At 37.9% G+C, this 14,955-nt stretch overlaps 1 protein-coding gene across 24 annotated transcripts in view; it reads right to left on the bottom strand.

Moving 5' to 3' along the window:
* Positions 1 to 1,641: 1,641 nt before the first annotated feature.
* LOC127509871 (uncharacterized) overlaps positions 1,642 to 14,955 on the bottom strand; it is an 86,806-nt gene continuing 73,492 nt past the window's right edge. For 11 of the 24 annotated variants that reach the window (XM_051889070.1, XM_051889072.1, XM_051889059.1 and 8 more), the window contains 9 exons: positions 13,508 to 13,642; positions 12,217 to 12,300; positions 11,842 to 11,940; positions 11,618 to 11,698; positions 10,719 to 10,814; positions 6,759 to 6,857; positions 6,103 to 6,131; positions 5,590 to 5,646; positions 1,642 to 3,436 (listed from right to left, as the gene is read on the bottom strand). In XM_051889070.1, the coding sequence (XP_051745030.1) occupies positions 3,299 to 3,436; positions 5,590 to 5,646; positions 6,103 to 6,131; positions 6,759 to 6,857; positions 10,719 to 10,814; positions 11,618 to 11,698; positions 11,842 to 11,940; positions 12,217 to 12,300; positions 13,508 to 13,642 (818 nt within the window). In that variant the 3' untranslated portion in view covers positions 1,642 to 3,298. The other 13 variants (XR_007929379.1, XM_051889064.1, XR_007929377.1 and 10 more) reach the window with 13 other exon arrangements.

Consider the following 14,955-nt stretch of genomic DNA (forward strand, 5'->3'; position numbering starts at 1 on the left):
ATGCATTAATGAAATTAACAATTGGATGTGCCTAAACTTCCTTCAATTAAACAAAGACAAAACTGAAGTCATTGCATTTAGAAACAAAGATGAAGCTCTCAAAGTGAATGCATACCTTCACTCTAGGGGTCAAAGACCTAAAAATCAAGTCAGGAATCTTGGTGTGATTTTGGAGTCAGACCTGAGTTTCAGTAGCCATGTAAAGACAATAACTAAAGACTTAGAGAAACTTGTTCATGCTTTCATCACCAGCAGGGTGGATTATTGTAATGGACTCCTCACTGGCCTTCCCAAAAAGACCATAAGACAGCTGCAGCTCGTACAGAACGCTGCTGCCAGGATTCTGAGCAGAAGCAGAAAATATGAACACATCACACCAGTCCTCAGGTCCTAAAGTACTGTTACTTGTTTATAAATCACTCAATGGCCTATAGGACCTCAATACATTGCATATATGCTCATAGAATATAAACCTAGCAGATCAATCAGAGCAATCACTCAGATCACTCAGAGCAATAGGATCACATCAGTATCTCCGCTACAAATGTTAGGGCCATCCATCAGTTCTGCAATTCTCCCTAATGCCAGCTGGTGGGGCTGTCCATAGTGCTCAGTCAGTGATTGCATGGTGTATGTATAGGGATAATGGGAGTTACTATAGGAGTCTGCAATTAGAAGAGCATCCTCAATTTTCAGATGCTCTATCAGAATCTGGTATTTGAACTGTTCCATGGCATCACGTGGCAACAATTTCTCGAGAGATATCTTCAGCCTAGCAAACAGTTTTTAAAGTCTCTGGGTGGATGATAAGGCCTTGTGGTGTAGTCTGGCTGTTCTCTAAAACAGGTGAGGGGGAACGATAAGGCAGCTGTTGCTGATGTGGGGCACGGTTCGTATAGACTTCTGGGCTGCCTGCTGGGTATGACAAGCGCTGTGACTGAGAATGGCTAGGGGAAGTTGAGAGCTAGGGGGCAGGCTTGTCCTCTGGTGGTGACTTGAGACTCATTCTACACAGGTCATCTGAAATGGCAGAAGCACTAACCTGTTCATCATCTACAGACTTGGGGGATTCATAACTTGCTTCTGGATTATCATGTCTCTTTAGCAGCCTGTCTACTGCAATCTGCAATGGACTTGTGGGATCATGGACCTGGTACTGGTCAAAGTTTAGTCTGGATTACAGAGGCCTCACATGGTGATTTGGTATGGGGCAGAGGGACGGGACTCTGAGATGAGGCTGTTTCAACCATTTCTATCGTATGTCTCATATCTCTAATGGTTTGATGCAGTTGCTGATTCTCTTCTCTGAGGTGCTGAATTACTGCGTGAGCATCTTTGCCTGCATATGGTTCTCCAGTAATTTCCTTCTCCTGCTCCAACTCCTGCCATCAGGTGAGGGGTGTCCCCTCTGTATTCTACCTCGTAATCCACCAAGTGACGTGTGGACCTTGGTACCCGTCTGCTGCGGAAATCAGGATCAGACTCTGTCATTTCACTGCCTCTGGACATCTTATTCCATGGCAATCACACACAATCTGGCTCGAAGGACCATGTTGAATAGTTTTTAAAGAACTGCACTGGAATTGTTGTTTTGGTTTGTGATCACCAGGGGGTGTCGGTAAAAATGCACAAAGCCAGTGGTCAGTACTCAACTGATGCTCCATTTATTATGCACGCTCTCACATACATATGGCACGTGTGTGGTGTCTAAACAAATAATGAAATATACATAATAAATAACAACTGAAATAAATACACTATACATAAGATCAACAGCAGTAAATATTTAAATAAGACGATTAGACAGAGCGCCATTATCTGACGGCGCATTACTGTGCATAAGCAGAAACGACAGTCAAAAACATGCCAAAAAATACTGACTGAAAGGGTTATACACAAGCAAAAACCCTATATGCTGGTTAACAAATATAATCTAAATAATCATAATGCAATACACAAACTTGCAGTATTAAATGTGCAAACTATAGATGGAGGGTTTCACTCTGGACTCGCTTCAACAGCTTAAAACTCAAATTCTCACACTAAAGACAAGAAACAAGATGTTAGAATCATAGAAGCATGATATAAACAACACACTTACTTCTTTCGAACGCACACCCAATGAAAGCAGCTTTATAGAGAGCAGCTGACAGAGCTGTGAGAACTAAAATGTCGTCCTTCGAATGGGTGGGCCAAACTAAACTGTCAATCACATATCAACATCAAATCAGAAAATGGTATGGAAAATACTGGGCCTTTTCAACAATTAAATTACAAATAAGTTTTAGTGTACTCTTAAATGTGGTTTAATGCAGGCTGCAGTGAACTTTGCAGCTAATAAAGATTTTCATGCTCTTTTTTCCACTCAAGCACATTCCACAAACAATGCAGTCCTACTGTATGTTTACTAGCGATATAAAATATAAAATATAGAACATTTATTCACAAGACAAGCGTGCTAATCCACAAGAAACTGATTATTGTAAACTGTACTTGACTGTCATAAAACTTTGAATGGCGGGCACTGACGTTACACGATAGGCAGAGAGGTGTCGCACGTGATCCAAGTTAGCCGTTACACTTTCTCCAATGCTAAGAGATACAGACCTTCTCATTTCCCTATAAGACAATCTCTGCCATAAATGCAAACAATAGGTGGACATTTAGCCAAACCTCTCATTTTTTATTCCACATAAAGAATCCAATGTTTTGATCGCCATTTAGAAATTCCAGTACAATTTAGAGTTATAAATGTATTTATTTCTTGATCTGCTTTCCAGACTCAGTATTATGGAGGAGAATGGCTGATCATGAGCTTGTAAGACTCTGTGTTTGGGCTCATTCTGGGCTGGAAACTTTATGAGGAAAGATTTACAGAGGAAGTACAAGAGGAAGAGGAAGGAAGGTAACAAAAACTCATAGGAGTTTTGATATTACATGAAGGATCTGATCTTCCATCTGAAGGTTTGAATATTCAGTCTCAGTGTTTCTGAAGGGTGTAAGAGACCCAGAACTGAACATTTACTGACATCATGATCCTGAACTGAGACTCAAACCTCAATCGATTCTTACAATAAAAATTATAACACTGATTTTTCTCTCTGTTGATCTTGAGTCTCAGTTTCAATATACTGTTGAAGTTGGTTTACAGTTAGAATTAGTTATAAAAGCAAATCACTGTTAAATGAATACAAAGAACAAGTGTGATGACAGTTAAACATCCTGTCTCAATAACAAATGAAGAACGAGACTGAACTCTTAAATCACTGTTTCAGGAGTGTATTTCTCTGATTGTTGATCATGTTTGTGAAACCACTGAATTCAGCCGAGTCTCTTGGTTTTGTTCATTCGGTAGAGGATTCATCTCATGTGATTCTGCTGAGGTCTGGTTCTGGTTTGATCCAGCGGCTGGAGTTTCATCAGAAGCTGCTGCATTCTGGGTTCAGAATAAGACATGTTTTAACACGTGTTTTCAACAGTTTCACAGCAGTGATTCTCAGTCCTGCTCCTGGAGTCTCCTCATATTAACAGTTTTACCACATAGAAGCATTTTCTGTTTAAGTTGAAGGAAATGTTGTTTCAAAATCACATGACCTGCTGCTGATAACTTTATTATAACTCTAGTATATAACATAGTACTTGTGGGACTGTGAGCAGATGATCAGGATGTGGTGTTACAGATATTTCAGGTATTAGAGTCAATAAGCTGCAGGAGGGGACATGTTCAGTTCACTTAGTTTTGTCGTGGCTACAAGATCATTTTTTCAAGGTAACAACATCCTCATGTCGTGGCCTTCGAGATCCTATGTTGAGAGAACGATATATTACCGTTTTAAAACGCGATGTTGCCAATAGATGGCATTCAAATGAAGTTTGTTATCATCAATACATGATAAAGGAATATATAAGATAGATTAAGATAAATTAGAGTTACAATTAAGAGATTAAGGTAAAGAGAAACTGGAAATTAAGGGGAAAATAAAGCAAATCCATTACAATGAATAAAAAAATGTAACCAATAGGCCTAATAATAATAATAATAATAATAATAAAATATAACAATCAGTGAATGGATTTAAAAGACTGTTGGATGGTATAGATAAAAATGTACATGGCATATTCTTTTAAGATTGACTGTAGGGAAGGAGAAATGAAGCCTCTTGAATCTTTGAAGCTTTTCTCTGATTGTTTCGGGAAAAGATTCGAAGCATCAGGAGCAGGGCCGCTGCTGACACTGTCAAAATACATAATGTAATACATAACGTAAACAATCAACTTACGTACATTATGTATTATATCAAATGCCTGCAGAGGGCGCTAGTGGCTAGGTGATTGTTGTTACATTTCTTGCTATTGTTGTTACAGCTTTTTTAGCACATTAAAATTAGCACATTAAAATATTGGAATTATAGCGATGAAAAAATTGCATTAGTATCAAATCAGGCAGATGCGTTGGTGGTGGTCAAATCCTTCACATCGTTAAACACGTTTAATTAATCTCACCCATTATCTACAATAGTCAAAAATATAAAGTTCCACGTGTTTGTGAACATACCTAAAAATGACGCACGTGATTAATCTTGTTTTCTTTTCTTTTTCGCTTCTCAGCGCCAGAGCTGTTGTCAGTGTGAGGTGGGGGCGGGGCGAAGCAGGAATGGCGTGTTGCGTGTGCTTAAGTTACTGCATTCTTTTTAATATCTGTTTAGTTTACATTTATTTTTAAGTTAATATTACTAAAAAAAAAATAGTAATATTACTATATTACCTACAGAATATTAGTTTATTTATATATTTAGACTTTTTTTGAGCAAAGGTGGTGCCCCCCCCCGGGAGTTGGTGCCCTATGCAAACTGCGTACTCTGCGTATAAGAAGCGGCGCTACTGATCAGGAGTGTCAAACAGTCCAAATGTTCAGTTTTCTGATAATACAATTCACATATTAAAGTGTGTCAATAAATTAAATTAGTATTTATAATAATACTAATTAAGTAGTAAATAGTGCTCTAATTATTTTATGGTTTTTACACTGTTTATATGGCAGAATATATGATCATGTGATATAGGCTTACATATAAAAAAATAAATAAATAAGTAAATGGACCTGAACTTCCATAAACCCGTAGAGAACTGATCTGGGTTCAAACATTATGACACAAAAGTGAAGCATTCATGTGACTGGAAAGAAAGTGAGGCTTTGTTTTTCGTTGATCACGTGTTTCTCTGAAAACGATATGCGCTCCGGCACCGAGCTTCAAGAGAAACTGCGCTGAGTACTCAATACATGCTTTAAAGCTTCAGTGTCAAATGTAAGATCACTAATTTATTGATGGACTTCATTTGAATGCTGCTATAGACACCATCGCACGCAATATGTTAATATAATCATTTCTTAATTCTGCGCTAAATATTATAATAGGCCTATGAAAGTGGTGTCCAAAATCGGTCCTGGAGGGACTGACTCTGTCCTGCAGAGTTTAGCTCCAACTAGGTTTGTGTCAAATGAAGGAAAGTGCTGATGTTCTCCAGGAGCAGGATTGAGAAACACGACATCTCTGGAGAAGTGAAATCATCCATAATTCTGACACTAACCTGAGATTCCTGATTCTGTGATCCAGCGGCTGGAGTTCGACGAGACTTTATTGCCTTCTGTGTTCACGACAAGACAGATCATTTACACACAGATCTTCACTAAATGTGTTTCTGACACTTATTTAAAGGTGCAGTCAGTAATTCTGTCCATGTTTAAAGGGAAGAATAGCATATTTTACAAATCCAGTTTAAATGATGTAGAGTCAGGAAGAAACTGTTTTATTCCACATAAGGTGTTTTCTCTCTTTGCTCATGGTGGCCATACTGAGATCACATGACCAGCTGAATACTGCTCACTTTATCTCAGAAATGCCTCAACAGAGCTGTACTAAACAAGTACTTTTTATTTATATAAATACATATTTTTACAGTGATGCTGTGTCACACTCATGTGTGTCTGTATGAAGACTTCAGTCAGAGAAACATGAACATAAATCACTGAGTGCACCTTAACATCAAGTGATACTGCAGGTGAATTAATAAAATGTAATATACATTAAATATGACACTAACCTGACATGACTCCAGACATGGTTTGATCCCTGTGAGTTCAGAGACAGAGGAGGAAAAGAGATTTACGGGATTATTCAGATTCAGAACACATCAGACTGGATAATAGATGAGTCCTGGTTTAAACAAAGAAAAATAAACCTTCAATAATAAACGGAGCAATTCCAATAGGGTCCTCACACCATTGGTGCTCGGGCCCTAAATATTAAGTCTAGATACATCTGAATGAATTTAATTGTGTATAGTGAGTGTTGAAGATCGAGGGCTTCAGTTTAAGTCAGTTTAGAATGAGTCAATATGAGTCACAATAATTATAAAAACAGCAGAAATATCTTTATGAAATGATGCCCTCAAAGACCACAATAAATAGCAGTGAAACGCTGGCTTTGAATGAGTAATATAATGAGTGTTTTTCTGCTGTGAACTGTGAGCAGCTGTCAGTGAATCAGACTGAAGATCACACTTAATAAACACACATGTAAGATTCAATCATCACAACACAAAACTGATCATTTGTTCCCTGAATGACTACATATGTGATTGGTCACATATGTAGTCATATTTTTAAATGAAAATCCCTTAAACAAATATGAGAGGCATCAAAACAGCTGAAGTGAATGTAATTAATTTAATTGTCTTTAAGTGCAGGTTATACTCACAGGGTTCAAATACCAGTAAAACCATCAGAAATAAAGTAAAGATGAATTCAGAGGAAAAGACGACGATCCTCAGATCTCCAACTGCACCTTCACCATTAACTGAGGATGAAAATAAACAACAGGATTTTATTTACAGCATGAACAGCTGATTATAAAGCTTATTATTGCTCCAAATTATTATGTGTACGAGCGTAAGGGGTGCTCAAAGGGTTTGGTTAGACACTAGTAGAAATGGTGGTGGGAGTTTCCAGTTAGAAAAACTGAAGCGAGAGAGCGGGTACAATTTGAAGGATTTTATTTGAATTATTAGGCTGTCAGACTCAATGAGGTCATCCCATCCCATATGATTTTTCCACAGATCCTGAATGAGTATCTTGGCTTGGGTGGTGAATGGAATTAGGAACCCGAGAGGGTCATACTGTGATGCCAATACCTTGTAGATATTTCTCAAGGTTGGTTTGAGACATTCCACCTGGCGAGGCTTGTATCCTAAGGAATCACTGAGACAGTTCCATCGTAATCTAAGTGTGCCCTCTAAAAGATCTGGACTCTTTTGGGATAACCATAGCTCACTGCTTTGTGACCTTGCTTCTGAGGGAAGGTGCTCAATGACTTCTGGTCGAATCCTCCAGTAAGCAGCAATTGCCATAGACCATCTACATAAGCTCTGGCCTTTTCTGTTGATTGTGTACTTTGAAGACAATTGTCTACGTAGAATGAGTGGGTCACTGATTCGACTAGAATGGGATCGATTTCACTGTGCAGTCCTTGTTGTGCTATATATGCACTGCAACAAGTAGCCCTTGACAACGTCGTGCCGAAAGGTAGCACTTGCCACTCATAGATCTTTGGCTGCTCAGTCCTTTGCATGTTTCTCCAGAGGAAGCGCAAGATTGTCTTGTCATCTAGCACTTGGCGAACTTGGTGAAACATACCTTTCACATCTCCGCTCACAGCCACGGTGTGCTGTCTGAACCGAAGCAGAACTCCAAGAAAAGATGGACCAAGTATCGGACCAGGAATAAGGTGTTACTTAATGACTGACCCTGATATTGGAAAGAACAGTTAAACAAAATACTGTTTTTGCCATTGTGTTTCACCATATGGTGTGGAGTGTACCAGGATTCAGTGGACTTCTCAGCTTCCTGAGGGGAGATTTCTGCCACGTATCCAGCCTGTTCTAGTTTATCCATCTCGGTGCAGAATTCTTCAGAGAGGTTTGGGTCTTTGGCAAGTCTCTGTTCAGTGCTGTGGAGGGATGCCAGTACTGCTTCCTTTTGGCTTTAAGGGTGTCAGCGTTCGGTACTCTGAGCAAAGGAGTGGCATATCATAGAATGCCATCTACCTCTACCCTAGTAGTGTGGGATTGGAGTAGTGTGAGAGTGTGCTGGTCCTGTTTGGAACAAGTGGCTGTTGGTTCGTTAATGTAAGGTATCAATCTGCCAAAGACGCTCAACGTTCTTGAGAAGCTCAGCATTCTGAGTATCTATAGAGATGTTCAGACATTGTTGGTCACAAGGAGCAGGCTATACCCAACAGGGCCTTGGACAGTCCAGCCGAGTCTGGTGTGAACAGCTATGGGTGCATTAAGAGGTCCCATTCATATGGGCTGGACTGGCAAGAGTAGGTGAGCCATGTCCGACCCAATGAGTATCAAGGGTTGTTCTCGCTCAATCTGTGGCAATGGTAAGGACCGGATATGGGCATATCTGCGTTGGAGAGCAGCTACTGGATAAGAGTGTTCAGACAGTCTCAGATTCTCTGCAGTGAAGGCATGATTAATCTGGAACTTCTTAGTTTGTCTGTTTAAAGGTGACATAGAGAGGGAAACAGATGGTCCATTTAAGTGAAGTACATCCTGATGTATTGTACATAGGGTGAGTGTTTCAGGCACTGTGGTAAGGTTTAACTGTCCCACAGCCTGTGGCAGTGTGATGCTATGCTCAGAGCCATCGTCTAACACTACATACGTCTCTGTGATGGAGTAGGACCTTGACTATCCTTAGCATCACCTTTGGAGATCGCTTGGGACGATCTAAGTACACCTGGGAAGGGGGAATATTGACCAGAAGATCACTCTTTTGTGTTTGCAAAGCTTCTTCATGGAGAATGGTAAGGTGCAGCTCTTTGCAAGTCTTGCATCCTCACTTCAGATTGCAGCGGTCTGTAGCATGTGCCCTTCCACATTTCCAACACCGCTTTCCTTCCGTTATCCACTTCATTATTTGCTCTGTGGTTAGTAACTTAAATTCAGAGCAAGAGTTCAGCAAATGGTCCTTATTATTGCAATGGTTGAAACTCTAGTGTTCTGAGCATCCCTGCCAATGAATGGATGGATAGAGCAAAGTCATCAAAAGCTTCAGCATCTCCGAACTTTACAGCAGAAGCATTCAGTCACTACATCAGAATGGCAGACATTGGGAGTAAAGTTCTGGGCACTGGAGGAAGCTTTAGCTGCTAAGGCTGTGGTCGGTAACACGTGGTGCTGGAGGAGGCAATACTGATGCCTCTGAGGTAAGAAAGACAGGGTGTGGCGTAGAATGTCCCTACATTTTCTGGGCAGATGATATGAAAATATCACTAATAGCAGCTCTCTGTTGAGGTGGGCTTACTTCCGGTAGTGCTTCAGGTAAATCACTGGCGATGCTAGACTGTGATCCAGATCTGCTAACATTGTGGGTGTCCTGTTTAAAGAGCGAGATGACTAACTTCGCAACCTCAAGCTCATTTTGTGCTTTCTTGAGATGCCGCCGTGTCACAATTTGTTTAGCCAAAGCTTCTCTGGGTTTGAGAGCCTCTCTAGCTTGGTCATCAAGTCTCCAACATTCCTTATCTGCTGTAGCATCCTCTTCAATCTGATGTTGCAGTTCCTGTAGTTCAAAAGCCTTTAGTCTTTCCTCCAGCACTGCAGCTTGGACGTCAGAGAGGGCGTGTCTAGGACATCGGCTCGATGCACTGTGGCGTGATCTGTATGTAGCGTCAGAGGCAGTACCAGAAGAAATTGACTTAGAGAAATGTCTAGAATATCTCTGGGAGGAGGCGTCAGCTGCGGGGGGTGCTGAGTGCAAGTGCGCAGGAAGTTGGACTTCATAATCCTCAAGATGGGCTGGAAGATGTCACTCTCTTTGTGAGTGGATCCGAACGCGGGATCTGCTGTACTGGCAGGATCAGGGTCCATCTCTACAGAAGTACCATCCGGCTCGAAGGACCATGTGCGAGTGTAAGGGGTGCTCAAAGGGTTCGGTTAGGCACTAGTAGAAATGGTGGTGGGAGATTCTGATTAGAGAAACAGGAGCGAGAGAGCGGGTCCAATTTAAAGGATTTTATTTGAATTATAGCTGCATGTATGAAGAATTACAGGCATTCACCAATAGGGGTATGTGTGGTCTATAATGAACAGAGAAAACGAAATACAACAAAAGTTTGCTGATATAAACAGTATTACAAAAGGCATTAAGAAAATTAACATTATACACAGCAGTAGTAACAGTAAATAAAATTATACATATTATTCAAATTATTACTTGAACTAGTACAGTTCACAATTGACAATAACAAAATGTACAAAATATTTAAGCTGAACAGCTTAGAATGTAAAACAATAACTTACTTCTTGATTATTCACTCACAGGACCAACAAACATGCAGTAGTCCAATATCTGGCACAAAGAACAAGTCAGTTTTCCTATATACTGCCTCCTAATACTGACACAGACGTGTCTTGACTTGTCCAGACAATAACAAAAATGTATATACATAAAGAGGGGCATCATTGGGCTTTCATGCAATATGTGAATGGAAATAAGAGTAATAACTTTAAGATGAAGCCGATTTCTGCCTCACAGTGAGATTTTACCACACAGTTCAGATTAACATTCTGTATTAGTTTATAATATGTATTTAGTGTAAAGTTCATGGTTTATATACAGATATATTACTGATGTTGAAGTGATCGCTCACCTGCTTTCAGTATCAGTTCAGTCATCAGAGCAACAGAATTCAGTAAAACAACACTGACTGATCCAAACACATACACAGGAACAAGACGGAGAAAATCTGGAAGATCAAATAATACAATATCATCACCATTAGATCAAATATACAGTTAATATCATCACCATTAGATCAAATATACAGTTAATATCATCACCATTAGATCAGATGAAACCACATTAACAACCACTACAGAAAAAAAAAAAAAAAATCTCCACATCTTTCTAAATCTGATTCTTAATCTGTTTGGAGTTTGAAACTAATAATAAATAATAAATTATACAAAAATATTCTGTAGAATAATAATGTTTTTCATCATTCATTCACAGTGAAATATTACAAAAAAATACGTCTGCAGCGTTTCAGGATTTATGGATTTAACTTAAACTTACAGTAAAACCTGTATTTCATTAACTGGTATAATGTTAATATACCAGAACTAAAATACCATAAAACACAGGAGGTGACGAGAAAGTTCAAAGTTCATCACAAGCAGCTTCTCCACAACTGATGAAGTAAATATTAATATAGAAGCTGCAGAGCTGTCATTAACACAAACACTGAACACCATCATGATGACACACAATGAAATAATGCAGTTAACATGAACAGCACAAGATGTAACACGAAGCCCTAAAGTACATAACCGATAAGAAAAAAAGAAACAAGAAAAAAAGAAAAAAGAAAGTTTTTCACTGTATATAGTAAAGGAACTTACTGTTAACAGGTTTTAACTGTATAATTTCACAGTCTTTATGATAATTTTACAGTGTAGAGACTCAATCTCTCTTCAGAAGAGAAGAACAGAGGTAAAGAGAATAAACTAGAGCTGATAGCAGAAGATGATCAGATGATTAATACTGTACCATATTTAAATGACCATGCAAAGTCTATCACTGCCCAGAGTAACTGAAGAAACGCAATCATACAGGCCCATCCCACACGATCTGAACATGAACAAACACATCATCATCATCATGGTAACAGTTTCTGTAAAGTGTTCATTAACTGACAGACAGACATTTAACTATAGTACAATTTAGCTTAAGATATACTAGAAAGATGCTTCAGATATATAATTTTATATTACCCTTTTCATTTTCCAGAGCGATGATGTAGAAATAGACCAGTACAGCATTGACCAATAACATGAGAGTTAAATACACTGATCTCCTGACCGAAAGTGAACCTGAAAAACAGCTTTAATAATATTAGTTTAAAAAGAAGAGCATATCTGTGTTTGACACTGACTGAATAAAATCAAGACCATAAATATAAAACATCTCACAAATGTTCAAAAACATCTGAACACAGATTATTATGAAATCACTGGAAGTATTTCTAGTCACTCAAAATCTGTAAAGATCAAACATTCATAACGACACGAGCAAAATATTGATCTCATTATGTCATGAGTTATGTGTGTTTATATCAGGGATCAGATCATAATTCATCAATCACTTACAGCCCATTTTCTGACCACATGATTTGTCCCAATCGCATCTTGTCACGGTGAGAAACAATGGTAAAACTGCAATAATGATGAATCCTGAAAACAGAAGAGTGATTATATTAATAATGTGATTCACAGAAGAGTGATTATAATAATAATGAGATTCACACAAGAGTGATTATATTAATACTGAGATTCAAAGAAGAGTGATTATGATAATGATGAGATTCACAAAAGAGCGATTAATACTGAGATTCACAGAAGAGCGATTATATTAATACTGAGATTCACGGACAGACACATTCACAGATGAATCACTCTCATTTTACTAATGAAAGACATCAGTTTATTATATCCATCACTTATCATATTTACAGTATGTCAGATTCACTTCTGCTTGTAAAATGAAAATGGTTTTATTTTCAGCATTTTAAAACATGAGGATTAATAAAGAGAATGAGGAGCACAGCTGAATAATATAGGCTATATATGGGCAACATCACATGTGCAGCAGATGTTAGCACAGATGTGATTTAATCACAGCCCTGATGATATAGAGCTCCTGATCACGTGATGTCGCATTAAACAACAGTTCCACGGAACAACAAATAGGGAAAAACACAGAAATCGAGGTTAACCATCACACATACCCTGAACTCTCGGGTTGATTAACCCAAACCTCTCTTACTCGAGGTATGCTGTTTCTATAAACGCATCTGGGAGTAATGTAAAACAGATGCTAGTAGCTTTAAAAAAGACACCAAGTGTGAACAAAGATTTGTTTTGTTTTTTCCTTATGTTGTTTTGCACTTTTTTTTTATTGTTTTAATCTTGTTTTAACTACATTTAACTATATTTATCTGTCATTTAGTGTTTTGCAGTATGTGTAGTTTAGAAATTTACTACATATTCATAAACTAAATTAATGTCAAGTTCAAAGAGTGAGTTTTAACATTAATAGATAACATAGACATCAGTGTGAATGTAGCACATTAATTAATTGTGGTAATCAAATGAACTTGTTGAAATATATGCTACACATTTCAAAGATACTGTAATATTTAAATGGTGTGTTATAAAACCCCTTCTCTTTTTCTTCTTCCACCCTCATATAAACTGCAATTATTAATCAATATTTTTCAATATGCGTGTATGAATGAAGCAGTAACATCTCAGACGCATCTGGAACACAACTGGAAAGTTTCCACAGATTTTTCTCGATCTGATTTTAATACAGTTGAATAATGTTTTCTTGCACTATTACTCATAAATGAATGTAAATAGTTCATAAATGTAAACTCACCTCCTCTAGCAGATCCAAAGGCATAAAACAGGAGGATGAATTGTAGTGAAGGCAGAACATCAAAGCTTACATTACCCAGAACCCAGAATATATTAATGATCTGTTGACTTAAATTCCCAATTGATTTAGCCAATGCTGTATAAGGAAAAAATAAAATAAAATAAATAAATCCATCCAAATGTTTAATCTGATTTTGAATTAATACCATGATAAACAAAAAAGTACACAGAAAAATCCCAAGGGTTAAATCAACTCTGTTCAGAGAACATATGGTCCCTCTCTAAATATTGTTAAAGTAACACTGAAGCAGAGTTAAAGTTAATGAGATAATTAAGCAATTAATTAAGTGATGATTGAGCATTAATGATCAACACCTGCTGTTAACAAGCAGAATCACTGAAGAAAAGAGAAACACAACAACTACAACTGACTTCAGCCACAGTTTTAGATGAAATCAACTGATAAAAGACATTAAATCTCTCAAGATCTGATTAAAAGGTCCGATTCACTTATTACTAACCAGATTATCAGAGTATTTCTGTCACACATCTAAAGAAGTTCTTATTGAGAATTAACAGCGGTTTAGATGTTGATGTTTTGTTGGTCAAAAAATTATGCCACCATCGTGGTGGTCAGGGTTTGTTGTAGTTGGGCTCTTGACCCTTTTACGTCTTTAAAATAATTTGCGTTTGAGCAATTTCAATGGTGTTTCACAGCAAACACTTGTACATTGTTGAATTAAAAGACTGAAGGAGCAGATCAGTTTGAATTTTCTGCTTGAAATGCATTTCAAATGCACAAAGAGGTATTTTTCTCTTGGGTTTCTTGACTGAGATTCAGCATTACAAAATTGCAAAAAACAAAAAAACAAATCCATTAAACAAATGGCACCGTAATGCTTCAATGCAGAAAATGAACAACTATTACCACTCAGGCTTAGACATGAAAACATAGCATACAATCCTCAACAGTGGTGACAATAATTATTCATACTGCAGTGCATGACGGAAGTTTTGTCCTATGGCATGCATTGCAGCATAAAGCGTTTTTTAATCACCATTTTTGAGATTCATATGCTGATTCTTGATGTCTGTGTGTGTCAAAGTGATGTAGTAGTTCAAATTTTTTATGCACTACATGGTTTTAAAATTATTCAATATATCTCATGCTGTAGTTTCACAGGGTTGGTAATGCAAAACCAAAATCCAGTTGCTTTGGATGCAATCAGGCAATCTCACAATGACAATATCGTCATATAAAAGCAGCTAATATCTGCTCACTGTAGAGCACTGACCTCACTGCTTTACAACAACATATGCATTGTTGCAGAGAAAAATCTAAAATAGAAAGTCAGGCGTCAAGAGCCCAACCTAAGCAAACGCTGATCTCCATGATGGTGGCGTCATTTTTCTTTTCTTTTCTTTTCTTTTCTTTTCTTTTCTTTTTCT

Source organism: Ctenopharyngodon idella, chromosome 3 (genome assembly GCF_019924925.1).
Source record: "Ctenopharyngodon idella isolate HZGC_01 chromosome 3, HZGC01, whole genome shotgun sequence".
NCBI lineage: Eukaryota > Metazoa > Chordata > Actinopteri > Cypriniformes > Xenocyprididae > Ctenopharyngodon > Ctenopharyngodon idella.